This window comes from Psammomys obesus, unplaced genomic scaffold (genome assembly GCF_907164565.1).
Source record: "Psammomys obesus unplaced genomic scaffold, mPsaObe1.curated_primary_1811, whole genome shotgun sequence".
Taxonomy (NCBI): Eukaryota; Metazoa; Chordata; class Mammalia; order Rodentia; family Muridae; genus Psammomys; species Psammomys obesus.
In genome coordinates this window covers 3,822-27,905 of record NW_026593148.1, presented here as the reverse complement: position 1 = coordinate 27,905, position 24,084 = coordinate 3,822, and the positions used below count along the sequence as shown (strand labels likewise).

The window sequence follows — 24,084 nt, the reverse complement described above, 5'->3', positions numbered from 1 at the left end:
CTGGGGCTCCCTCTCTCCAGATGACTCCAGTTTGTGTCAAATTGATGATAAAAACTAACCAGTGCAGGCAGAATAGGTGAGAGAATTGCAGAAAGGAGTATTTCAGTAAGAGTACCTGGAAGCATAATCTTAGATCTGATAGACATGGAACTTATTTTAAACAGGTAACAACAATGGTTAAGACTTTGCTTTCCTCAAGACTTGAAGGCTCTTTTGTCAAAGATATCTGGTTTGTAAGTTCATCCTGCAGCATGGTGAAGCTAGGATTTAACTAAAATCATAACGGGACCCTTTCTCATTTCCTGAAGCTCGAGCATGAAACTCTTTGACAAGGAATTCCAGGAGCCTTTACTCCTCTCTTTACCTAGAGCTCCAATGGCCAGAATCTAGAATTCTAGAAAGCTTTCACTGTCTAGAAATGCTAGAGTAGTTTAAAAAAAAAATTCTGGTTTACAGTATGAGACCATTCTGCCTTTGCTAATTGGCAAATTAGCCAATTGGCCTTAAATTAAGGCCCAAAGCAGGGCCTCTTGAAGACAGTATGGAGCCTCTTATCTGTGAGGAGCCCATTAAGTGTACGTGTGGAAACAGCCTTGTCTTTTCACCGATGGCAGGAACTGGTGTGCCTGAAGCCCTGTAAAGCTGCAGAGCTGGTTGCCACTCACTTCTCAGGACAGATTGAAGTCGTCATGGGACAGCTTCAGGTAAGGGTGTGAGCGTGTGATGGAAGGACATCTGGGTCTGAGGACCTCCGAGTGTGTGGGTTAGATGTGTGCATTGGTGTTGTATGTGTGATGTATGTACTGTGTGTGTGTCCTGTGTCTGTGTGGTAGGGTCTGCGGACGGGAGCAGCTGTGTACTACTCTGAGTATTAAAATGACGGGGTTTATTTTCAGATGAGAAATACTGACACTAAAGGAACATCACTGAAGCTCTTAGCCACACTGCTCTAGAAATCACAACCCGTAGAAGAGCTTCCTGTTTCTCTTTGGCTATAGGACCCATAACCCTCTTCTGTTGATGGCTCTTCTTACTTATGCAGAACTTTGTCAGCCTCTGCTTGAGCCAGTGGAAACACTTTAGAATAGTTCAAGGATCAGCTTCTGGAGACATGTCTGCAGGCATGGTGAATGCTGAGAGGCTCTAGGAGTGCTATGTGAGGAGCTCCTGCTCCTCCCTGTTTACTGCCACGGTGCCAGTAGTGAGTTGGCGTATTTCCGTAGATGCCCAGAAGAGACAGCTAGGCAGTAGGACAACATGAGGGGCATGAAGCACCCACAGTCCTCAAATGCAACAGCAGTGGCAGGGAATGACTGCAGAATGGCAAAATAAAAGTAGGGAGTGACGTGAGGCAAACATGGAGTTCATTCATTAAACCTGTGTGGCCCCACTCGATACTGAGGGACAGTTGGTGTCAGGCTCCAGGGAGCACAGAGACACTACGGAACGTAGTACAGTGCTGTCAAGCTGTACTGCAGATGTGTAAGAGGGACCATGAGAACAAGAGGACAGTGACGGGTGGTGAGGGGTGAGAAAGCAGCTTCCGGAGCTGCCAGAACTAGGGCGGGTGTCAGATTTGCAGACAGAACTGGGAAAGGCTTTTTTGATAAAAAAGCTCTGGCATGGAAAGGCGTAAAGGCTCTGGTGTTCAGAGGATGGACACATCTGTAGAGAGCATGAGGTAGTAGGTGTGGCGGGGGAAGCAGCTTCAGTGCAATGAGAAGCAGTGTTTTTAGGAGGGTTTTACAGTGAGAGAGCCCAGAAAGTATAGACAGAGCTTGAGCCGATTGTATCGTCAAGAAATTTGAATTTCTCTGTGTTGGAGAATTACCAGTGTTTTAAGCAAAGGTTGACATCATTTGATTTACTTTATGGAAAGTTAACTCAGGCAGAGAGCACAAGTGGAGCCATAACCACTTGAAAGGCAAAAAGGAGGTAACCTGAACAAAGCCAGTGGCAGTGGAGGAGATAGGTTCCAGATGAGTTTGTGTACTTGAAAGTAGCTCAGGATGGTGGGAAATTTTAAATGGTTCCTAGATTATCCAATGTAAAATCTGCTAACTAGCTCAGAGAATTAATGAGTGGCCATTAATCCAATCAGTGTTAATGCCGTGGGGCCAGCAAATGCAGAGGATGACATAAAAAAATAGACATGGAAACTTACATGTGACCTCTGCTCACAAGAACAAAGACAAACCAAGCAAATAGCAGCTGCAGAATAACTAGGCTAAAATGGTGCTGGAGCTCAGGGAAGGACCAGGCTATGGGTGATAGCTGGTCTGGAATGATGCTGGGCCCAGGGAAGGGCACATGGCCAGGCTGTCAAGGAGGCAGCAATGCTTCTGCTCACACTACTTCAAGCCAGAGCCTCTCTGCTCTTTAAAAACCACTGGATCTTGTTCTGGTGCTTCTGGGATTGGCTTTAAAATGTAAAATTAACAATGACAGGACTGCACCCTCATGTCCACCCCAATCCTACTAAGAGAGAGAGAGAGAGAGAGAGAGAGAGAGAACCATTGAATAAATATCATTGATCAATCAAATAAATAAAAGTTGGTGTAATGGATAAGAAAAAGGTGACTATTTGATGGTGGTTTGAGTACTTGTTGAATTCTACATAGTTCTTTTAAAGAAACTGTATTTTGCCAAGATTTAATGATGGTATAAACCCCACACAGATCTTATGCAGTTGCTTTACTTTTAGAGCAATTTGCTCTTGAAGAATAGTTCCCAGGACCCCTGGAATGAACATTAAGTTATAACCAGGAGGAAATTTATGTAAAACAAAATAAAGCAACATACAGAAGACAAGATATGGAGGCTAATGGCTGTATATGGGTCAGTCTTTAAAAAAGGAAAACTAGTATGTTTTTCTATACTTTCATATGTGTTTGTATATATACACATGAGTGTGTGTGTTTGTGTGTGTTTTCAGTGTGAGATCAAGCCTTAGGTCTTGTGCATGCTAGGCAAGGATTTTATCTCTGCTTTATCCCTAGCCATATATAGATTTAAAATTTGTATCAGCCAGGCAAATGGTGGCATATACCTTTAATCCCAGCACTCAGAAGACAGAGACAAACAGATCTCTGTGAGTTCAAGGTCAACCTGGTCTACAGAGTGATTCCAGAACAGCTGGGGCTACCCATGAGAAACCCTGTCTTGAAAAACAAACAAACAAACAAATAATAAAATTTGTATTCAGCATGATACTATTCTTTTTATTTTGGATGCCCCCTGCTTGAAACAGAAAAAGTTTGAATCATAGAAAAAAATTTTTTTCAACCTGCCAAACTGTGACTGCTTGTTAACTGACCAGATTACAAAAATACCATAGAAATACTTGGCGACACCTTAGTTCTTCCATCTAATAAGCCTCTTCATCTGGTCTTCCCTGGTGCCAGCATCTCCACCTTCCACAAAGTGAGTGTCTTTTTCTTCATTCCACCTCGTGGAGAAGACAGTTTGAAGGCCACAGGAAGTCATTTGCTTCCTTGAAGTGTTTTCCAAATGTATAGAGCTCATGAGTTAGATCCTCCATGCAGTTGATGCTGAATTTACCAAGAGACTGAGAAGTCGAGGGATTATCTATCAAGGAAGTTCGCTTCTTACTGATTTTGCTCACTTGTAGATGAGCTCATTCACAGATTATAGAAAAATTAAAAAAAAAAACAACTTTATTTTTGCTTAGGCTTCTTAAGAACTTTGAAACTATATTTATGTGGTATAAGAAGTTTTATCTCATTTAATTGTCACTACTCTACAACAAAGGCAGGGGAGAGACAGCTGGGGGTTGCTGAAGTGAAGTTGTTTTGTTTTGTTTCCACATAAGGAAACTGAACCCTAAGAGTCACATGGTCAGACAGTTAATGAACGTTGGAAAGAGAATCTAGATGTTATGGTGTGCTGGTGGCTGACACTTTCTGGTTGTGGTTGATTCTGTTGCAGAGATGATGAGTGGGTTTTAGAGGTAGTTGTTAATTTGGGCCTAAAATATATATTTTTTTTAATTCTCCCCACCATTAACCAACTCACAGCAGGCCTTTGTGAGAGGCAAAGGACAGGTGACTCAGGCTGAGGTTGTCTCTGCAGCCCAGGTTCCCTGTCAGCAACACAACTCCAAGTCCTGGTCACTGGAGTTCCTTGTGCTGGGGCCAGCTTGCCTGGGAAGAGTTTTCCTGTGAGGTAACAGGGTGTATGTATCCTTCTGCATTCAAGTGAAAGTGATTGGCACTGTTGGGATCTTCAGTGCTGAGGTGCGTACAAGGCTTCGTGGAAGCACCAGCGCCTACATTTAGAAGGGGCTGTCTAGAACAGTGCTTTAGCATTTTACAATTTTGGAAATTCAGTATTTAATTGTACTTTTTACTTTTCTATTCAGAACCAGGTTTTGCTTTTCAAATTTTTGAGGAGTCTTCTTGACCCAAGGTATGTTAATAAGCTTTGGCTTTCATAATACACACACATGGATGGATGGAAAGAAAGAACCTGGAGTTACGATACTGGCCCTTGGCATCCAAACAGGAGATCAGCTCTTTTAGTACATAAACATGTACAGGGAGTTCCCACTTGTGTAAGTAATGAAGCTCTACACACACACCATTGCTGTCACAAGGACCTTTCTATCCTAGGTTCCCAGGCCTAGTCCTCATTCTGTGCGTAGATGGGGGCAAGCACCTCCTTCCCAGCCCTTCTGTCAGTGAACTAGACCTCACTCAATTTGCTTAGTTTACATTAAGAGAAGTTCAAGTGTGGTTTTCAGTTGTTGCTCTAAAAATAAGCAAATCCCAATGGAGCAGACCCCAGGAGATGATTGATGAGGGCCTGAAGTTTGACTGTGACTAGGAGGAATGCATTGGGAGTTGAGTGTAATGATGTGTAACATCCTCTGAATAGCTCGCTTGAGTTGTGTGCTGGGTTATACCAAAAATTTTATGCAAGTACATAAAACACTGTGAGTACAGCCCATACCTCACTGCCTGGGACAGTTTGCTTCTACTCTTCTGTCATGATTTTATGCAGCTCTCTAAGTCTAGAACCCAGGAATAAGAGAAAACATGCAATATTTGTCTTTCCAAGACTTAATTTGCTTAATGTGATGCTCTCCAGATGCACCCATTTTCCTACAAATGACATGACTTGTTGTTTGTGTTGAAAATATACAGTGTTCATATAAACCATACTTATTTATCCATTCATCTGTTGCTGGACACCTGGGATGGTTCCATCACATAGATGTTGTGCATATACTACAGTAACTGATATGAAGTGTCTGTAATGTGTTTACTTGGAGATTTTTGGGTAAACACTAAGTTGGGTCACATGGTGTCTTAGGGTTTCTACTGCTGTGATAAAACACCATGACCAAAAGCAAGTTGGGGAGGAATGGGTTTATTTGACTTACATTTCCATATCAGTGTTCATCATGAAAGGAAATCAGGATAGGAACTCAAGCAGGGCAGGAGTTTATGGCCAAGGAGGAGGCTTGCTCAGCCTGCTTTCTTACAGAACCCAGGACCACCAGCCCAGGGGGGGCACCATCCGTAATGAGCTGGACATCCCCCACCAATCACAAATTAAGAAAATGCTGTATAGACTTGCCTGCAGCCTGATATTATGGAGACATTTTCTTAATTGAGGCTCCCTCCTCCCAGATGACTTGAGCTTGTGTCAAGGTGACATGAAACCATCCAGCACAGATGATAAGTATATTTTAGTGTTTGTTGTTAGGGAATGCCCACAGTGGCAGGACTCGTGTATACTCCCTCCAGCAGTGTATGGGGCTTCTCTTTCATCCTCATCCTCATCCTTAGCAGCATTTGCTGTTTCTTGTCCTGATGATTGCCATTCTAACCAGAGCAAAGTAGAATCTCAGTGCTGGTTTTTTGTTGTTGTTGTTGTTTTGTTTTGTTTTTTTGCATTTCCCTGTTTTCCCCTATATTTATTGGCTATTTGTTCTTTGTGTATTCTACATACGACTCATCTGTCAGGTGTATAGCTAATAGAGATCTCTCGTTCTGTAGGCTGTCTGTTTTCTCTATCCATTGTTTTGCTGTATAAAACAAAAGATTTTTAATTTCAGGAAGTCTATTGGTGCTGTTTCCAAGTGACTGGAGTCCTGTTCAGAAAGTGCTAGCTTATTCTGATATCTTAGGTGTTTTTCTACTTCTCCCGTTATCAATCTTAGAGTCAGGTGTTGTAGGTGGCATTTAATATTTACTATTGATTTATCTTCCGGTACTGCTGTTGTTAATCCTAATCAGCTGTATAACCAAATCACCACACAGAGACTGGGTTTATTTAGTTAACCTAGAACACAAAGACTCCATCCTAAACCTCCAAGCCCTCATAGTTTCCTAACATTTAGATTTCCCACATTATACTTGCTTTTTGTGATATCGTAGGTCCAATCTATTTCTCCACGCAGTTCCAAGATCTCTCCTCCAGCTCTCTCTCCAAGCTCTCCTCTCTTCCCTTCACCTCCCACTCATTTCCTGCCCTCTAGCTCCTCCCCTTTTTCCTGTCCTCTGGCTCCTCCCAGCTCAACATTTTGTCTAGTTGCTTTATTTGGAAGTTTACACCAAGTTGAGACAGGATGCTTAGAATAAGTATCACAATGCAATGTCCGGATTGAAACCAGAGAGTTGCAGGGGGAGAAATCGGCATTTGAATGAGCAAGGGTAAGGTGTATACATTTCAAAAGAACATTATACCAACAGTCAGGTTTTCATTAAGGTCATTTGGAGTTGATTGTTACGCACGTGAGTGAGAGGGATCTAGTTTCATTCCTTTTTTTTTTTTTTTTAAGATTTATTTATTTATACAGCATTCTGCCTGCATGTATGCCTACACAGCAGAGGAAGGCACCAGATCTCATTATAGATGGCTATAAGCCACCATGTGGTTGCTGGGAATTGGACCCAGGTCCTTTGGAAGAGCAGACAGGGCTCTAAACCGCAAGCCATCTCTCCAGCCCCTTCTAGTTTCATTTTTCTACTGAAGCTATCCAGTTTTCCAGCATCTTTTGTTGCAAATGTGTCTTTTCTCTAGTCTGTATTTTGATGTTTTTGTCAAAGGTTGGGAGCTGGAACTGTCTCATTTCTATGTGGCTACCCTAGGCTGTTCCTTCATCTGTTGGTCTGTTATGGCAGCACCATGCTGCTTTTGTTACAGTGGGATGGGAGTACAGCCTGGACATGTGAGGGCGCCATCAGAGTTCTTTTCCCTCCAGATTTTGTCCTTTGATTATAGCTTTTCTGACTTGTAGTGAGGTGGGATCTTAAAGTAGTTTTAATCTGCATTTCCACAGCAGTTAAAGATGTTGAATAATTTTTAGAATATTTGTTATCTACTTGTAGATCTTCTTTTGAGAACTATTTATTTCATTGGCTTATTTATTGGTCAGCAGTTTGGGATTTTTTGATGTTTAAATTTTGCAGTTTTAAAAAGACACATTCCTGGTACTGATTTTCTGTCTGGTGTGGAGCTGAGAAACCTTTCTCCCACCCAAAGGCTGGGTTTTCACTCCACTGATGGTTTCCTATGACTTCATGTAAAACGTTCTTGCCTGTACTGTGTATCTAAAGTATGTTTTTCTTGCAATGTCAGTGTTTCAGGTTTTAAATGAACTTCTTTGGTCTACTTTGAATTGATTATTTTTCAGGGTGAGAGATTTGGATCCAGCATAGCAACTTCCGGTACTGTGAAAACTAGGCAGCAAGGACGAAGCTTCCAGATTTGAGTGCCCCTTGATCTCTTACTATGCCCAAAGTGAATGCTAGCAAGTCTTTGGCAGTAGGATTTTCCATATATTTTTCCAAGTGCCTCTGGCCACAAAGGTGAGAGATTGACAGTTTAGGCTAGTTCAGTTCATCTCTGGTGACTATCCTACTATTGCATTTTACCCTTTTAAAACTCCTTTTACAGGTTTGAAGGTGACTTCCCCCCCTGCTGTCTGAAGGTTTTCTGGGATAAACTGGAAAAATTAATTTAGAGAAAGGGTATAGAAGATTGGGAACATGCAAAAGAGGGGCATCACAGCATGGAGGACAGTCACAGTAGTGTGATTATCACACGCTAACACTACGTAGAAACGTATGCTTACACCGTTCTTGGGAAAGAGACAATGGGAAGTGCAGGCAGGTTTTAGGGAGATACTAAGTTATTTGTGGAAATTCAGTAGGGTTCAAGAACATATAGTGATCTCAGACAAAGTCTTGTCTTTAGAATGGACAGTGGTGTATTATACCAAATTAGACAGTAGCGTATGACAAATGTCTGTCCCAGCAGCTGACAGACTTCACCTTCTCTTCCTGTGATGACTTCAGCTAATGGGGACTCAGGATGGTCTGGGAGGGACTGTTTCCCTTTAGTGGACCTGCACTCACACTGCTGAGGAAAGGGTGCGCCAGGCAGGTGGGTTGCCCAGCACTTCAGGGGACCTGCCTTTGGACAGTGTTCCCTGACACCCTACTGTGCCTGTTGACTAGCCCAGGTATCTGCTAGGGTCTTGCCAGGTGTGAGGGGATCAGAAGTAGAAAACTAGGGAACTATGGGAAATGCCAAGACAAAAAGAGTTTCACAGAGAGGCAGCTTGTTCCTCCCTGTAGCTCTCTCTCAAAGCCAAGTCTAGAACATTTTGCCTTTGTTTCTTTTTCTGTTCTTAAGAAAACAGTTAAAAAAACAAAAACCCTCCAGCCCTCCCATTCTTCCATGAAATATCTCTCTATACAAGCGTTCTGGAGAGCAGGGGAAATAAAGTATTTTGAGATGAGGGCAGCTTGTTTGTATGTATCACAATAGAATGGATTCTTGGCCCAATTAACTGGATCTTCATTCCTAAATATATAGCTTGTACATATTTGACTTAACACTACTTAGAGTTGTTTTTAAGTGGAATAGTCTGTAAACAGCATTTTATTTTATTTATTTATTTTTTATTTTATTTTATTTTATTTTATTTTATTTTATTTTATTATTTTATTTTAGTCAGCATTTTATATCAGTTACAGGAAAGCAAAGTAAAACAGAGAGCCAGGGCCAGATTGTGGGGAGTTCCAGTGGTCAGTTTACAAATGACCCTGAAGACGAAAGGAGATCACCAAAGGGGTTTAATCAGGGACTGACACAAGGACATTTATATTTCTCTGTAAACAGCATTTTAAAGGAACACATCATCTAGCTGAATTTTTATATCTTTCTTTCTTTACCTAAATCCTTTAAGTTGTCTTTATTACATAATAGTTTTTCAGTAGACAAAAATGACCCACGTAGATGGCCTCTGTGCTCGGAAACATTAGGTAGTTGTCCTTTTCTGCATGGGGGCATCGGCTTGGGGAAGAAAAGATCTGCATCCTCTTCCATTTCTCTCCCCTGCCAGCTGCTACCACACCCCTTCCTCCTGACTTTGCTGACCACCAGTCCTGCAGGACTCCTGACAGACTGGCATCTGTGCAGAGGGCATGCTTGAAGGACACCAGAGAAGGACGCTGGTGGCCGTTGTGAGGACATGAGCTGTGTAGTCTAGAGATTGTGCAAGAGAACTTATATTCAAAGCCCTTCCCCAGTGTGATTTTCCTGTAAATGTTGATTTGGCTTTTGTTAATATCTTTGAGTGCTCTGAAATATAGAATAGGGCTTTTCTTGTAGGAAGACTCTCACATCAAATGGCATGCTGTATTTTTTAAGTCTTCAATCAGGATAAAGTAAAAACTGAACGTGAGTAACTTTGCCAAGAAGCAAAATATAGATTATGGAAATGGTTCTGGGTTTCATTGGAACTGTCAGTATTTCTGTGGTTATCTTTGAAGGGACATCTTAAGATAACAATTCTCAGTGTTCAAATGGGGCACCTCAAAATGAAAATAAAAGTTAGAACATAATAGATGCTTTTGAACTTTTCCATACAAAAATCCAGTCCTCTGTAGTGAGTCCCCAGTGGGATAAGTGGTTGTCAGCATGGTCAGCCTTGTCTCTCCTTTGCTGGCATGTTGCCAGAAGCCCAGATTCCACATTTTAAATTTCAGTAACACACCCTTCTCTCGATTTCTCCTCCCATCCCCCACTCCCATCATGCCATGTGTATAGACTATGTGCATTTATTTCTGTACTCATAGGGAGATTGCTATGGTTACTCATTTTCTAACTCAAACCTTTCTCTTCACTTTATTTCTTAGCAAATGGCTTTATTAACTTACCAGTTCATTTAGTAATTTCATCTACAGCCCATTGCGCACGGTGACTGCCATGGGAGATGAAATGGTGATGACAGCAGAGCCCCGGCTCCCTCCTAGAAGAGACAGACTGACTGCAGGCAGTGCTCGTCTGTGTCAGTGGGGTCCTGAGAGGTGATCCGGTTTCGCTTTCTGACCCACTGCTGCTCCATCTTCTCAGTATACCACCCGGAATCAGGCAGTCCTTAAAATCTACAAAGCCAGGCACAATGGTACCTGTCTGTAGTGTGGGCTACTCTGGGGGCTGGGGCAGGAAGCTAACTTGAGCCCACAAATTTGAGACTAGCCTGGACAGCCTAGAAAGAGAACATATCAAAACCAGCAGTTGAAACCTACAAACTCCCCTTTCCCATTTCTCTTCAAGGTGAGACTCTGTATGTATGCACCCTCTCTCCCATGCAGACTTCCTAATGCCTGTGTCCATGCTTAGCAAGCAAAGGACAGCAACTTTCATTAAAAATTCTTGTGCTCCCAATCACCCACAACAAAACCCCAACTCTCCTACATACATGTCCTGGTCTGACCTGGCCCATCTGTCCAGCTTCATGGGCTTTCTTTATCTTGTTCCTTCATTTTCTTTACCCCTCAGCAGGCCTGAGTAGCTCAGAGGATGCACTGCCATTTCCATCCCTCTCTTTGCGTGTCTGAGTCCTCTTTCTTCCACACTGTCTTCTTGAGCATACTTGTCTTCTTGCTATATGTACATGTGTTTTGATTTGATTTCTGTTTTAGAAAATATTTTTTAAATGATTGATAGAAAACTGCCCATCTTAGCATTCATATTAGAAAAAGCTGTTCTAAAAAGGAAATAGGGAAGATGGCCAGTTAAACCCTTGTCGAATAAAAATTGGCAATCACAACAACAGGATGAAGAATAGCAGAGACTGAGAAAGATAGGCATTAGCAGTGCACGTTGACCAGAGGAGAACGTGGGTGTGGCTAGCCAGCTGCCCTTTGCCCTCATGAGTTCAGAACGGAAGCTTGCTCAGTGCCCTTGAGGCCTGGCCCCTGGCACTGCACACTTCTGACATGGTGACAGCTGGAATGTTAGTGCCACATACTGAAGTTCCATGCATTTTTCTGTTTTTAGCTCAGATCTCTCAACTTTGCAATGAAAAGGGCTCGTTAGGGTTGGCTCCTGCTGTGAGCAGACTGTCTTTGTACTTGTTGTCTGTCACTTGTTCTCTGCCTTCCCTGGTTCTAACTGGGTAGTTTATGTGACACCATTAAAACATAAATTGGATATATGAGGTGGCTTCGTGAGTAAAGATGCTTGCTCTCAAGACTGACGACCTGAGTTCACTCTCTAGAACTCATGTGGTGGAAGGAGAGAGTCCTTCCTGCAGGTCGTTTTCTGACTAATCCCCTTCCCAACTATATACACACACAAGAGTAAGTAAATAAACAAACATTATTTAAAGAAAGGAAAACCCTGCCTGGTGGCCGCTCTTTATTTAGCAGGATCTGTTTACTGGTCCTCGTCTGATTACAAACAGAACCATGAGAGCCTTTGGGCATCAAAAGTCTGTCTGCCCATTCCTTCCTGCTGACACTCAGTTCACACATGCTCTGTTCACTGACATGTGCCACCTAGACCATTGCTCCTCTGAGTCTAGTAGTGTTCTGTCCCCAGTGCTCCGTCTTGATAGATTTGGGCTCTGACCTGTGTCCACCCTGCTTTCCAAAGAGCTACCTTCAGCATTTCTTGTAGAGCAGATGTGTCAGCAACATATTCTCTCAATTGCTCATTGTCTGGAAAATACTTCCCTTTCAACCTTTAAGAGGCAATTTTGCTGAAATACAGAATTTTCAGTTGCAGCTTTTGCTTTTCCCATTAGTACTTTAACTTCTGTACCCACTTGGCTTGCAGAGCGTTTGAAGAGGTCTAAGGAACTTCCAGTCTCTGCTGCCTCCACCTGCATCTCTAAGGTTTTTTTTCCTGGCCTCCCCTCTGCGAGGTGGGGTCTGATTCTCCTCTGTGGGCTTGTTCATTTTGGTTTGTAAGCATTTATTTTCTTGATATTCTTTTTTTTTCCTTTTTCTTTCTCTTTCTTTTTTATTTTTATTTTTTCAAGATAAGATTTCTCTGTCTAGCCCTGGCTGTCCTAGACTTGCTTTGTAGATCAGGCTGGCCTTGAACTCATAGAGCTCTACCTGCTTCTGCCTCCCTGAGTGGTGGGATTATAGGCGTGCACCACCGTGTACAGCTTTTCTTGGTATTTTTTTACCCTTCTCAGATCTATGATTTACCATGTATTACTAATTTTGGAAAATTCAGTTACTATTTATTTCTTTTCCTAAATTCTTTTTTTTCTTCTCACAGTTCCATTATGTGTATTTATTTGGGGGACCATACTATAATTCTTAGATATTCTGTTGTGCTTTTTCTTCATTTGCCTTTCAGTTTTGGACATGCCTGTGGACATCAGGAGAAGCTGGCAGGCTCTGCCCTCAGCTGTGTCTAGCTAGGCTGTTGATAAGCACATCAAAGACTTTCCTCAGGCCCTATTTTTTTATTTTCTCTCTAGGCTGTCATTGTATCTTAGAGTGTCTGTCCATCTGCCTGCAATCTTTTCTTGCTTTTCTTCTCAGAGATCTCAATGTGGTATTTCACATTCCAGCTTCTCTGCTGTCTGAGTCTGCTTCTGTAAAGACTGTGGGACTTTTAAAATTTGGAATATTTCATATTGTGATGTTGGGAGATGAATAAGAAAGGAAAGGTTGTGGCTTAACACTGATGGGTTTGTGTGTCAAGCTGACAAGTGGCCAGTCATGCTAATTTATGTCAACTTGAAAGAAGCAAGAGTCATTAGAGAAGACCTCCATAAGACTCAGCTGTAGAGACTATTTCTTCAAACTGCACTGCTTCTTTGCTTTGTATGCCTTGTAATTTGGGGATAAAATCTAGAGATCTGTATGTAAAAGAAACCAAGGTAAATAGACCTTCAGATTTGGGGTTTTATGTTCATCTGGCTAAGAAACTATGTTTATTGTTTGCTGTTATGGCCAAAGCTGGAGTCCCTCCCCCAACCCCCTACCTTTGGGTTTCCCTAGAGACTGCTTCTTGAGGAAAGTCTGAGACACTAGTTTCCTCATCATCTTACTTTGTTTCTGTGAAATGGCCTGTCGATGTGATGGGAGGGTGCATATCAGGCACAGTGATCTTCAGTTGGCCATTGTGGGTTTTTTTTTGGGGGGGGGGGTGTCGTTAGTTAACCACTGTCAAATCCCCCATCCAGGAGCAGGTGTGCTAGTTTCTCAGCAGTGTTAGCAAGTCAGGAACTCCAGCTGCAGCCTCACAGCTCAAGGACTCACACGTCACAGAGTGAGTGTTGTAGTCCTGTCCATTGTGGCAGGCCTGTTAGGAAGAGCAAACTGCTCTGTGTATTTTGAAGTGTCTGCCTCTCTCCTTCTCCTGGTAACAGGAGGGTAATTTTCAGTGTCCTTCATAGAACCAGTGAGCCTCCTTCAGGTAAACTTAGAAGCATAGGAACCCTCTGATGGTTTAACCCACACACTTGTCCACAATAATCCTCCAACAGTTGTCACTTGTATATGGTGTTTTCCTGCTGACTCTGGCTCCAGTATCACAGTGTTTGCCCCTGGCTTCTGCTACAGTAAGTGATTGTCCCCACCCATCTCTACAGTTTGCATTGCCTTAGGTCTTGGGTGGAACTAAGAATCGTGGCCTTTGAGTTTGTTCATTGTTTTCCTGCTCCTTACAGAGTAGGTCAGAAGCTGGATGATGGCTGGTGCATCTTCGTGTCTCATAGTGACAGGGTATAGGAGCCTTCCCCTCATCTGGTCCCAAACCCTTTCTGGGACATGGTTGGTGGATGTCTCTATGGTGGTGTCACAAGACTGCCTCTGGCCTGTTGCTTGGGAGCAGGAGAAGCATCAGGCATCTCACCTGAACCTGGAAGAGCACCAGCCTAGATGTGCTGACATGCATCCTCCCAGGCTTCAGACTGGACCAGACAGCCCTTGCTGGTCAGACAGCACCAGATCTAGTGCCTGCTAGGAGATCTGCATTCAGAAGAGCGTGTGTGGTGAGGTGACGGCAGAGCTTAATGGGGCTTTGGAGTGATTGTTTAGTGAACTATGGATGGTTTGTGTGTTGGCCCTCCCTTTCCCATAGGTTTTTAATTTAGTCTGTCCATCATTGGACTGGCCCATATATTGCCTATACCAAATGTGGTTTGAACTGATTTTTTTTTCTTTCTTGGTAGCTTAGAAAGTGCATCTTCTTGTCTATGCATGAGAGCAAGAGAAACAAAACATCTTTTTTCATGAATACCATCGCAGTTACATACATTTTATTAAGACTTGGAGGGTTGGGAAGATGGCTCAGTAGATAAGGCACTTGTCACAAAAGTGTGAGGACCAGAGTTTGATCTCAGGATCTTGTAAAAGCCAAGCAGGCATTAAGGACACCCATGACCATAGCACTCAGAAGTCCAGGGCAGCTCAGGGCAAGCTGGCTAATAAGACTAGTCGGAATTGTTGAGTTCCAGATTCACTGGGAGACCTTGCCCCAGCAAATAAAATGGAATGCAGTTGAGGAAGAAATCTGATGTCAACTTTGGGCCTCCATGTGCATACACACTCACACACACACACTCACATACCCTTCTCTCTCCCACACACACACTCATACTCCCTTCCTCCCCACCCATACACACATATACACATGTAGACATTCACCACACACACATAACACAAGCAGAAGATATTAGAAGACCTGACACCTGATTAGTCAAACTAAGGAAACAGAAAGTGACCAGATTTCAGGTTCGCTGCTACGTGGGAATGATATAGCAGAGTGTTGGCTGTCAGACAGAATGAAGTGCCTGTTTGTTTTGGCCTCTGTCTGTCACATAGATAGGGGCTTATCTTGCCTCTTCGTTTGACAGTACAGCCACTGGCAGGGAAGACATGGTCCTGGAGTTTGGGGCAGCCTGTGGGAGCATGCTGCACCTGCAGTGTGGACAGATGACTGCTGCCAACTGCCTGCTTTCTCCTTTCAGTTCTGTTCAGGGCCCCAGCCGTCAGCAGGGTGCTGCCCACGTGCTGGGTGAGTCCTCCCTCTCCATTAACTGCATCTTGAGACCTTCTCACACAGCTTCCCAGAGACTTGTCTCCCAGGTAGTTCTTGTGTTGACCCTGGTGCTAAGTCAGTTGCCTGTGGAGTTTCATGCACTATCATATGTATTATAGTTCCATATAGATTTTATAGGTCTTGTCTCTGCTACCAATAACATCTGGAGGCAAGGTCTTATTTTCAGGAAGACTGACACATTCACATGCCTTGCTTAGATGGCCCAGGGCTAGGCGTGGCATTTCTAACATGGAATATATGAAAAGCTGAAACAAGTTGATCTGAGCGAAAGCTACTGAAAAACAAGTTTACATTTGTGTGTAAAAGTTTGCATTGAGTGCTATAATTCCATTCTCTCTCTAAGCATAAGAAGTAACCATTGGTTTGCCACCACCTCTAAGGACCAGTGAGTTTTCAAGCAGACAGATTTGGTTAGCTTAGTGACTCTAGTTTGTTAAAGCAAGTGTGAGGGAGGTGTGAAACCTCCCCGTAGAGACATGGAAAACCACCTAGGTTGGCCTACTCACATATAGTTTTACAGTACAGAGGGGAGTAGACCCATCTATGTGGATAATGACTTGTGACAGCCATGTTCTTGGTTTTGAATGAGTAAGTTTATTAAGCATATAGCAAGCAAGAGTAAAGCAGTATCAAATGGTGCTTAAGTCATCTAGTACAAATTAGCATAAAGCTTTAGCCCATCATCCAGGCAAGTCGGAGCAGGAGCCTGAAGGCAGGAATTGATGCAAAGGCCATGGAGGAGAGCTGCTTGCTGGCTTACTCCTCATAGCTTTCTCAGCCTGCTTTTAAAAATTATTATTAAATTTAATTTCAAAATGTTTTAATTGAAATAGAAGTATATGACTTCTCCCTTCCTTGAACCCCTCCCATGCCTGCCCTCACTCTCAAGTTGATAGCCTCTTTTTATTTAATTACATACACATAACATATAAACGTGTGTGTGTGTGCGCGCGCAGTGCACACACACACACACACACACACACACACACATATATAAATTGAACCTGTTGTCCATTTTGTTGTTTGTGTGTGTATGTTTTAAGGGCTGTCAGTCTGCATTGGGCAACCAATATGGGGACCATCCCTGGGAGGCTAACTCTCCTCCCAGCAGTCAGTAGTTGCCTGTAGTTCCTTGTCTTGGGTGGGACAGCGTGTAAAGTTCACTTCCTCATTAATATGTCTCCTGTGCCATTGTTCCAGTCTTGTGTATGCAGCCATTTCTAGGAGGGATTGTTTTCGGTTGAATCCTGTATTTTGGCTTCTATGATTTTTCTGCCCCCTTTCCACTATGTCCCCTGAGCTGCCGGTGCAGACACTGCGATGCAGATGTCTCTCTTGGGGCCAGGCCCCTGCTGTCCTTTGTCGTCTTCTGTGATGGTCTCATTTGCTATAAAGAGAAGCTTCTCTGATGTGGGTGCAAGCTACACCTACCTGTTCATAAGGATGAGACGTAGAAGGCAGCAGGAGTTGGACTGTTCCAGCAAAGTGTCAGCTTTCTTATAGATCCAGGGCCGTCAGCCAGGGTGACACTGCCCCACAGGCCGGGCCACCACAGGCCGGTCTGCTAGGGGCGTTTTCTCAGTGGCCTTCTCAAAGAACCCTAGCCTGCGACAAATGAGTTCATGAAAAAGCAGCCAGTGCAGTGGTATCGTGGGGCTGGAAGGCAAGAACACCAGGGGTGCTTGCTGAGACAGAGGCCGTCTGTTAGTAGAGCAGCTCTAGTTCTCATTGGTTAAGCTGATTGGGTCTTTTTTTTTTTTTTAGCATAAAATATAACTTTACTCCATGTGAGCTGAGACCTATTCCATGCCTCTGTTGTTATGTATTGTATATTCAGTGGATAGCCAGGTGTGGTGGTGCACGCCTGTGATCCCAGCACTCAGGGAGGCAGAGGCAGGCAGATCTCTGTGAGTTCAAGACCAGCCTGATCTACAAAGCAAGTCCAGGACAGCCAAGGCTACACAGAGAAAAACCCTGTCACAGAAACAAAAAAAAAAAAAAAAACCCTCCCACAATGGGCATTTTTATCTCATAAAAAAATGATCTTGTTTTAACATGACATGCCTATCTGAAGCCTTTGATTAGAGGTGTGCCTCCATAGGGCTTTTCTTCAGGACTCTCTTGCCTTTTGCTCTCAGGGAAGGTGTTCATGTAAATCAGGAATTGCTGCAGATACCGCCTTGTGTTACCGAGCAGTTCATTGACCTGCTGTGCCAGTTCAGCCCCGACCAAGTCATAGAGACATTGCAAGTCCTCGAGTGCTACCGCCTGGAGGAAACTATTCAGGTAAGGCCAGCTGCATGCACAAGGCAAGTGTGACTTTCCTGCACTCTCTTTTTTCCAGGTGGTACAGGAGGACCCAGGGTGTGAAATTCCTCGCAGAAGCTGGGGAGTAATAAATGTGGTATCCAAGGTGGAGTCGCCATTGCTCTAGTCAGTTTTAAACAATGCTCAACCATCCCTGTAACAATTCAGGTTTTATGGAAATTCTAACTAGCAAAGCAAACTCCTGATGCAGACAGTGATGGTTAATAGTCCTGATATGCCACGAATGCAGAGAGGGCCAGCAGCTTTAGTATGCTCTTTGCCTTGATTTTCTTACTTGTTTTTTTCTGTTTCCAAGTGAGAGAGACAGAGACAGATGTGTGTGTGTGTGTGTGTGTGTGTGTGTGTGTGTGTGATATGATGAGGCTAGTATGTTTCCCATTTAAAATTTAAAGATAACGTCTTTTTTCCTTCTGCTCTTAGTAAACAGTAACCTGTCTTTTCTGCATCCACTTCCTGAGTTGCCTCCATATTTAAAAAATGTTGAATTATGAAATATTTCAGGTACTTAGCAATGTGAACAGTATTAGTTCCATTTGTACCCACCAAGTAAATTTCAGTTCCCACATCCCCTTACATACTTTAGAGATAAAGCAACTTTATCTGCCCTTTTTCCCTGCCCTTTTACCATGAGGTCACCATCAACTGAATGGTGTGGTGTTTACCCCTAAACTCATGGTTTATGCTTATGAATAGATTATAGTTTCATATGCTTTAAAATTTGTATTAATGATATCAGAAGAGAGAGATGTCCTGTTTCGGATCATTCTTTCTAGTTTTTGTTGTTTTGTCTTAATGTGCATTGGTGGTTTGACTGCATGTATGTCTGTGTGAGGGTTTCAGTTTCTGGACTTATAGACAGTTATCAGCTGCCATATGAGTTTCTGGGATTTGAACTCAGGTCCCCTGGAAGAATAGTCAGTGTTCTTAACCACTGAACCATCTCTCTAGCCCTCTTTCTAGTTTTTAATTAGCTGATGCTGTGTTTTTAAGTCTACCAGGTTGATCTTAATGATGGTAGAGTTGAATACCAGAAGAACTCTGCCAGTTTGCTTTTTCTCTTTGTTTAAAAGTGAAGGGGCTTCCAGAAGTTTTTGCTACTATTCCCAGAGCTGCAAGTGCATATGTTCATATGCCTGTATGGCTTCCTGCAGGAAATGGCCTTGCCCAGCTGTGGCTTAGCCTTTGACATCATGTGACTTCTAAACGTGTGCTGGGCGCCATCATTGGAGTCCTGGGACACACGGCCTGTGCGCCTCGAGTTGACCACACATGCTTGGTAGCTTGGTGCTGTGTTTCCAGTATTCCCCGAGTGTTTCTGTTCTCATCAGTATTTTTGATATATTTCATTTCCTCACAGCCTTGATGATTCCCAGTTCTTTAACCAACTGAAAAGCATTTCCACTTAATCTATTTAGTATATTTTGACAGTATGATTGTGTCACAGGTATGTACTCACATCGGCGATGTTTTCCCCTCCCTTTCACTTCTAATTCTGTATGCTTCCTGCATCTCTTGCCCTTCTGTTTTAATTTATCACTCTTCTAAGGTTTAAGTTTTACATGTGTTATTTCCATTCCTGTTTTTATGGTGGGGACATTTTCTCTGTTGACTTCCCAAAGGACCTTAGCCTGTGACAAGTTAATGAAAAAGTAACCACTTCAGTGATATCACTGGGGCTGGCCAGGGATGAGGTCATTTGTTCCTAGAGCAACTCCAGTTCTCATTGTTTAAGCAGCTTCCCGCCTCTTACCAGGCCTGCACCACTTAGGGATCACAATACCAAGTTTCTTTAAAGACGTTCTGTAGCTTTGATTATAAAACTTAACACTGAATTGCATCAGTGCTGGGAGAATGATAGCTCCGAGGACTGATTGTTCACATTCAGAAAGATTTGCCTTTTAAGATGCCTTTGTGTCTTTTGGTAACATTTATAACATTTCTATGAGGCTTGTTTTGTTGTTGTTTGGTTGGTTCCTTGGTTGGTTTTTTTGAAACAGGGTTTCTATGTGTATGGCCCTGGCTGTCCTGGACTCATTCTGTGACCAGGCTGGCTTTGAACTCATGGAGATCCACCTGCCTCTACCTCCTGAATGCTGGGATTAAAGGTGTGAGCCACAACCACCTGGCTTGTTTAGTTTTGTTAGGCAGAGTCTTACTGGTGTTTTATTTTGGTTTGTTTATAAGACAGTGTCGCTGTGTAGCCCAGGCTAGCCCAGAATTTGATATGTAGTTCAGGCTGGCTTTTGTTTCACAGAGATCCTGCCTCCTACCTCTGTGTGCTGTGATCATAAAGGCATGAACCACCACACCATGCCTCTGTAAGGACATTTTTGTTGTTTGCTGCCAGGAATTGAAATACCAGGAATTATTTACACTGGTTTGCACTTAGCAACCAACTAAATTATTTTTCAATTCAAACTGTTTCTATATATTTTATGACAGTAATGCTTTCTAAGAATAGCAGTCTGGGGAGTTTTATGGCCCAGTCTTACGCCTCGTTCTCAAACGTCTATGTGCTCCAGTAGACTCCTGAACTCCAGAAGGCAGAGTCTCTGTGCCTTCCATCCTGTTTCTGATTTAAAGGGGGACATAGCAGACACTTTGCCATAAATATGGTGTTTATTGTGGGATATCCAGATAACTTCTCTTAAGAAAGTTCTGCTCAGATTGTTTGTTTGGCTATGAAAGGATGTTGTGTTTTGCCAGATGATTTTCTGCATTTATTGTTATGATCGCAGTTTTCTCCTTTGACCTGTGTGATGGTCAGTGTTTACTGTCAGCTTAACCAGTTCTCAAGTCACCTGGGAAATAAGCCTCTAGGCACACCTGTGAGGTACCTTTTAGCCTGAGGGCACGGTGAGGCTTGCCTTGATTAGGTTAATATAGAAAAACTGTCTGAACTCTGCCCAGGACCACGAGTCCTGGAGTGTGTGAGTAAGAAAAGTGGGCCTGCATTAGCAGACCTGCCTCACACTGCCCTACTTCCTGCTTGTGAGGTACGACAGCTGTTTTCAGACTGCTGCTGTTTCAACTTCTTCACCATGGGGACTTGTCTTTGAACTGTAAGCCAGTGTGAACCCTTTCTGGTAGGCATTTTATCACAGCAGTGGCAAAAGCAACCGAGGCAGTCTGTAAGCCGGTCCTTCACAGTGAAGCTTCAGTATTCTCTAGCATTTGCTAGCTTTCGTTTTCATTTTCTGTACTTCCCCCTTTTATTCCTGAACATACTTATTTAATATTTTTAACTGATTTAAATGTTCTTATTTTGTTAATTTTTACAAAAATCCCATAAGTTAGTATCTACTCTTCATTTCATTCTAAATTCTTTATGTAGAATTATAGCTGATGCTTTATATTTTATATCATTATTTTTTGCTTATTGTATCGGCTTTTCTCCAGTGGATGCACATCATTCAGATGTGTGACAAATATGGAAAGTAAACAAAGGAATGAATTGTTCAAAATAGAAATGCCGGATGGGTTCACTGTAAGACAGGCTCCATATACTGTACTGTACCATGCTGTAAAGACACGGGCCCATTAATGACTGTCCGTGGAGTTTGTGCACTGTGCTTGAGAGGTTCAGAAACTTAGAGTTAATCCCTGGGGCTGGGGCAAAATCACCAGACCACATTCCTTTCAGAGCAGAGGTCCAGCAGCAGTCCCCCACCCAGATAAACCTCAGGGTGTGACTGGAGTCACATAGCCCCTAAGAAAGCCCACAGAATGTGCTAGCCCCCCTTCCCCCCCTCACTACAGCCTGACTTTCACGTAATGGGGCAGTACTAGAGGTCAGATGTCCGCCAGGGAGCCAGGCCTGACCATTTGCAGTCTTGGCACCTAAAAACAGACCAATCATTTTAAAGGTCAGCTCTCCTAGAGACCCTCTTATCCAATCCTGTAATGCCAAGACTTGCACTTCCCCACTTGGATTTTGTCCCTTTAAAAACCTTGTTCTCCCGGAGTGGGGGGTGGTCACTTGTCCCTTTGTCTTTGTAAAGGGCGGCCACCCAGCTAGAGCTTGTAATAAAAGACCCTCCAGTGTTTTGCAACAGAGTCGATTCCTGTTTGTCTTTTGGGGGCTTGCGATCTGGGTATTACATGCTCATTGTACTCTGCAAACAAAAGTTAAAGAAGTGCTTTCTTTTTCTCCTAGATTACACAGAAGTATCAGCTCCACGAAGTCACCGCATACCTGTTAGAGAAGAAGGGGGACGTGCATGGGGCCTTCTTGCTGCTGCTGGAGGTAGTGTCTCATTCCTCACTCTCTCTTTGTCTCAAACAGAAATAATTTATGGTGGGCCTCACTGAGAACAGCTCCACATTTATTTATGGCACCATTTTAAGTCAGAATCTATATACATGAAAAGGATCTTCAGTTTTAAGAATAACATTTGATGAAGTTTTTTGATAGATGCTCACATTTGTGTAGAGTATAAAAGAAAATAGTGATCATTACTGTCATTGCTTCATATTCAGGGCAAACCACTCATGCATTTTCTCAGCATCCAGTGTGTTCTCTGTACAGGCCTCTCATGCCACCAGAAAGATTTTGAGATGTCTTTCATATTACATTTATCAGTGATTTTATGTTGTGCAATATTGAGTTATGAGCAAACTGTCTCATAACTTTCCATTCTCTTGATTGATGCCTGGTATATTTCTAGATTTAGGGTCTCCAGGAATAAAATTGTTTTCATCAGTCTTGTGTTAGTGCTTTCTGCAAAGGCTATATCATTTTATACTCTCAGCAGTAGGAAACTTGAGTTATTCCTCATTTGCACTTATGTTTGGGGGTTATCCCAACTTAAAAAGGAACATATCTTATTGCAAAGGTGATTGTAAAGTATATAATTCACCATTTTAGCTACTTTGGTAGCAAGTGTCCTATTCGGCAAAGCCAAGTATAGTCACGGTGTTGTGTATCTGCCACCATCCACCTGCAGAACTGTCCTAGCATCTGCATGAGCGCACGTGTGTATAAGCTGATAAGAGCCTTTGACATGGTGAGGCAGTGATTGTGGAGAAAAGGGGTGAATCTAGGAAGTTACTATCATTTGATTACGATATGAAGGGAATGAGGATGAGGAGGGATGAATGCTGACATTGATTATAAACTGAAAATTTGGATTTCAAAGTTCTCTGACTTTGACCTACAAGGCACCTATGAAAAGGAACAAATTTTAGATTGAGGACTATTAGGACCAGCTCTGATATATGTCAGGAAGGCCTTGTGGATGTCAGGTAGGGACTGTAAGAAGTCAGCAGAGCAGTAAACAGCGCACCTGGATGTTAGGGACAATTCACACCTAAGGCTTTGTGTGACCTAGGTTATGAGGACAAACTTGTCATGTCCTTTTGCTAGTACTTGCCCAACGCACCCATTTTTCTCATGATCTGGTACGAATCTTACACCGTCATCCAAAGCATGGAAAAATGTAGATCCTCGGTACTCTTCTAAGGGATATCAGTGGTAACTGCTTAGCGGTACAGAGAGGCACATGGGTAGAGTCAGTGACTCCTGATCTCTTGGTGCCATTCCCACACTGTGAGCTATGTAGACAAGTAGTCATGCCGAATGGCAGCGACAGAACATTTCATTTGTTTATTATTTACTTAGTATACGTGTATCTGTATGGATGCATGCAAACACAGCGTGCGTGTAGCAGTCAGGAGACAAGTAGCAGTAGCCGGTTCCCTCCTTCCACCATGCGGGCCCCAGGGATGCGACTCAGGTCATGAGGCTTGGCCCTTGGGGTTCATCTCTAAAATCTGTTAATTCAAATACATGGTGGGTGGAAATTCAAAGTGTTTGTCACTCCTGTGTGTGTGTGTTTTTTTTTTTCCTTCCAGAGACTGCAGAGCAGGCTTCAGGAACTCACACTGCAGGCTGAAAGTAAGTTCTTGCATGTAAAATGCTTTTCCTCCGCTAACCTCACGATTTGAAAACTGTTATATAATGCACTGCCTTAATTTAGTAATAACTACACTGAGCCATTTTCATAGTTCCTTTTTATCTACTTTATTGTAGAGTGAAGTGTTAGTGGTTTCCGAGGGCGCTTGACAGAAAGCCATGCAGCATGTGGTGGAGGAGGCTAGCCTGCAGGGAGTGTGGCACCCCTTCCTGCCCGGTGTCGGCTCTACTCGCACTCCACACTTAAAGCTGGCTGTGTGTAGGTCCATAACTAATGGGCTCGAACTTGTGTCTTGTGCCAGAGCCTCTGGTCGACTGTCACCCAAGCAGTAAAACTTGACCTTTTGGAATCTTGAGTGACTTTCTTTGATGCTCATTGATAGACATTTCTTTTCATTTTTAAAAATTATAATAAAATAGCGAAAAAAACCTATAAAGCATATCAGCAGCAATAAACAATACCATACTGCAGTACATACTTCACCAATGTC

The 24,084-nt window shown here is 43.0% G+C and overlaps 1 protein-coding gene across 1 annotated transcript; it reads left to right on the top strand.

Annotated features, from left to right (window-relative positions):
* Window positions 1–614: 614 nt before the first annotated feature.
* Window positions 615–23,575, top strand: LOC129683531 (vacuolar protein sorting-associated protein 8 homolog; the record flags this gene model as incomplete). The annotated part of the gene is made up of 5 exons (XM_055616243.1): window positions 615–704; window positions 4,382–4,428; window positions 17,490–17,637; window positions 21,836–21,925; window positions 23,533–23,575. Coding segments are annotated over 5 exons (418 nt in total), but the record flags the coding sequence as incomplete, so codon positions are not given.
* Window positions 23,576–24,084: the final 509 nt, after the last annotated feature.